Source organism: Vipera ursinii (genome assembly GCF_947247035.1).
Source record: "Vipera ursinii genome assembly, chromosome: 1".
NCBI lineage: Eukaryota > Metazoa > Chordata > Lepidosauria > Squamata > Viperidae > Vipera > Vipera ursinii.
Window position 1 is genome coordinate 191,823,208 of NC_139512.1, and position 3,488 is coordinate 191,826,695.

Consider the following 3,488-nt stretch of genomic DNA (forward strand, 5'->3'; position numbering starts at 1 on the left):
TGCTGCTGCTGTTGCTGCTGCTGCTGCTGGGCTGCCGCCACCACCGGGCTGACTTCGCTCATCTTTCCGGGCTGCAGGCTGCTGGAAGGGGGGCTGAACCTCCTGCTGGTGCTGGGATCTACGGGAATACGCATCACAACAGCCACAAGTTAGCGAGGTCTGCAGGGGACTCGAAGAGGCGTTGGAGGAAGAGCGGGGAGTCGAAAAGAGAGACGGGCAGAAGGGACGGAGAGGGATGCGGGGAGGACCAGGGAAAGCGGCTCCGAGGAAAGGGAGAGCGGAGGGCTTGCGGGCGGGGGGGGGGGGAAGAAATCGCGGCGGGGAAAAAAGTGCGGCTGAACGCGGGAGGCGCTTGGGCGGCCGCGCGGCTTCTTGGCTAAGCGCCGCGGCGAAGTCCCGGCGGCGGCAGAGCTGCGAGCGCGTCTCTTCCTCCCTTTTCGCTCCGTTCCGCTTCGCTCGCTCTCCCTTCCTCGCCCCGGCGCGTCTTGTCTTCCACCGCTACGCGTTTGGGCTGCTTTGTCTCTCTCTCTCCCCCCCCGGCTCCCCGCGTCCTTCCTTATTTTCTTCTTTCTTTAGAAGGGCGAGGAGGTAAGCTAAGCTTCCTGAGCCTTTTTTTTTTTTTGCCTCTCCTCCGGGCAAGATTTATTGGCTGGAAGTGGAGTTGCTCGCTTTCCTACGGGGGTCTTGCAGCAAAACTCTCTTCCTCCTCCCCCCCCCGCCCTTTCCACCCGAGTCGAATCAAACGAAGGTGCGAGTTTCGCTCGGTTGGGCTTTTCTGCTGGCGAGTTTTGTCGCTTTGGGTAGCGAAAGATAATTGGGAGGGGGGGGCGGGAGGAGAACTTCTTAGCCAAAAGTCTGCCGTTCGCTCGGAACGAGCTTCAGTTCTTCTTCCGCAAAAGCAGCAAGTTCTCCGGGGTGGGGTTTAGGAAAGGAAAAGTAGTCAAAATAAGGAGGAGGACAGGAACTTTAGGCGGCTCCTTGAGCTCGAGAATCTGTCGGGGCGAACTGCCGACTGGAGCAACAAACTGCGTGGGACGAATAGCGTGTCTGTCTGTCCGTCTCTGTGTGTGTGTGTGTGTGTGTGTGAAGGGGGCGGGTTGTCGGGGCGAGTTTCTAAAGTAGACTGCTAGGGGTGGCCTCTGAGGAAGGCGAACCACTCTCGACTTCGGCTAGCGCTTCGAAAAAGCCGCGGGGCTGATCTAGCCAAAAAAAAGAAGAAGAAGAAGAAGAAGAAGCCACCGACTGAAAGGGATCGACTTGGGGAGTCAAAAACGGGTCCGGAGTGGGTGCGCGTGGGGCGTGGGCTGGAGGCTGGGATTTCTAATGGATTAGCTGTTTGCGGTTTATATGATAGACGGAACTCTGCCTGCTTGGCTAACGCAACCATTTACGCTGATGAGGGGCCGTGGCGCCGGGGGGGGGTGTGGGTGGGCTTCGCTCGGTCCTCCGGCTCCGGAGCTTTCCAAAGCAACTCAAATCCTTCGCGTCCTTGCCTTCCTTCCCTCTTGCCCGTCCAGCGAGAATCCCGAGACCCGCCCTGCTCTCCGGGCGAGGGTGGGACACGGGACGGCGGAGTGGGGAGTCTTCCTATTCACCCTTCCGTCATAAACTTTTAAGGTCGGGATCTTACTTTCCGAGCAAGCCCCCGAGGATGACCCAGTGTCAACACAGTCCCCATTCCAACCCCACATCTGGCAGTCCGAAACCTTTTGCCAATCAATGAAAGAGCCTCCTGAGGAAGCGTTTAAAAGGTGGCGGAGCGCTCGGCTCGTTCTCGGCACGCGCGCAACGAAAGGCCGAGCTTAGGCAAAAAAGCCTCCGCGCGCCCAATAGTGGAAGAGGGGTAAACGCCGCCCAGTGTAGATAACAACCTATCAAATCGGCCCTAATTTCTAAGGTCTGAATTCGGCTTTGAGCCTTCAAGCCTCCCCGCCGAGAACCGCTGCCGGCAGTCCGCGCGCTCTAAGGCGTAGGGATCGGCGCGAGAAAAAAGTGGGAAGCCGCTAGGGCAGGGGTCGGCAACCTCGGCTCTTTTATGACTCGTGGACTTCAACTCCCAGAATTCCTGAGCCAGCATAGCTGGCTCAGGAATTCTGGGAGTTGAAGTCCACGAGTCATAAAAGAGCCGAGGTTGCCGACCCCTGCGCTAGGGTAACCCCGGCGACCTCCTCTTCCTCTTCCTAGTACAGTTTTCACGAGAGTTGCTAGGCTGTATTTAGCATCGAGGACCTCTCCCGCCTTTCCTTCCAAGACCCAAGAAAGAGGAGGAGGAGGAGGAGGAGGAGGCCTGAAAACAACAGGCAAGGGCAGCGAGGTCAAAAACCCTCCTCCTCTCTTGCACCCCCATTTGTCACCCGGAGTACTTTTGGAGATGAGAGGGGCCACAGTAGCAGACTTCCGCCCCAGCCACGCGCCTCGTTGATCTCTCTGTTTCGTCTGTCGTCGTAAAAAGCAAACAAACCCGTTGCAACGACGGGGTTAGGCCCCTTCCCTACCGCCCCAGTCCCGAAACTCCCTGCTTGCTTTAGAGCAAATCGCCGTTTGGGTTGGAGCGACTTTGTCAGGAGAAGGCAAGTTTTTGGGGGTCTGCATTTCCATCCCGCCCCCCCGTTTTTAAATACACCAGTCCATTCTTCCATTACAGTTATCGTCTATAGGACACCCAACGAACATCCCTGCTTTCAGATAGAAATGTTTCTTTGCTAGACGATTCTTCTGGTGATGGCTAGTAACTCTTAACATCTGTCCATCTTTTTAGAAGGCACATTGAGAAGTTTTTTTGGTGTTTTTTTTTAGGATCAGAGTCTGATATAGTTGTACTGGTAAATTTGGTGCAGCCAACTGAAAACGTACAACAGTGAACATTATGCTTGCACTTTTTTTATCATCGCTATTAGAATTCAGTTATAATTACCTGAACAGTTGACATTTGCCATTTCAAGCCTAAACAGTTATTCTTCATTTATAAATCCAGTTGATTTATTTAGGATCTGTTGCTAAATATATTACTTGTTACTGCATTTGGAATAATTGAGTTGATGATACCTATTTGGTAATATATAATGTCTTTAGGACACCACTGAATATTTATAAAATTGCTTGCATAATTAATAATATGCTTGTCAGATTTCTATTTGCTTTCTGTAAATCTCATTGAATATAAACTTTGCCTTCTCTGCTGACTAAAAATAAATGTTTAGATGTTTAAGGAAGCTATTGGCAACTAGTGTAAAGAGATACTTAAAATAGACAGCAGTCATTTCTAATGTGGAAATAATATTTTCCTACCAAATGCCTCCACAGTTTTAGGCTTTTAGTAAAAATGATCCTCATTCTCTGGAAAGAAAAAAAGCCTTGATGCAGAGGCAACAGCATTTGATCCTATAAAAGCCCACAATTTAGAGTATTCAGATTATACTCATTTTTATTCAAGGAACTATTCCAAGTTTACTCCAAGTTTTTACCTGGAACAAAATCTTACGGATTCC

At 51.7% G+C, this 3,488-nt stretch overlaps 1 protein-coding gene across 2 annotated transcripts in view; it reads right to left on the reverse strand.

The window, feature by feature from the left end:
* The window catches only part of RUNX2 (RUNX family transcription factor 2), a 184,659-nt gene extending 184,179 nt beyond the window's left edge, over nucleotides 1-480 (reverse strand). For both annotated transcript variants that reach the window (XM_083349950.1, XM_083349951.1), the window contains exon 1: nucleotides 1-480. This exon is cut by the window's left edge and continues 199 nt beyond it. In XM_083349950.1, coding sequence (XP_083206076.1) covers nucleotides 1-134 — 134 coding nt within the window. In that variant the 5' untranslated portion in view covers nucleotides 135-480.
* Nucleotides 481-3,488: the final 3,008 nt, after the last annotated feature.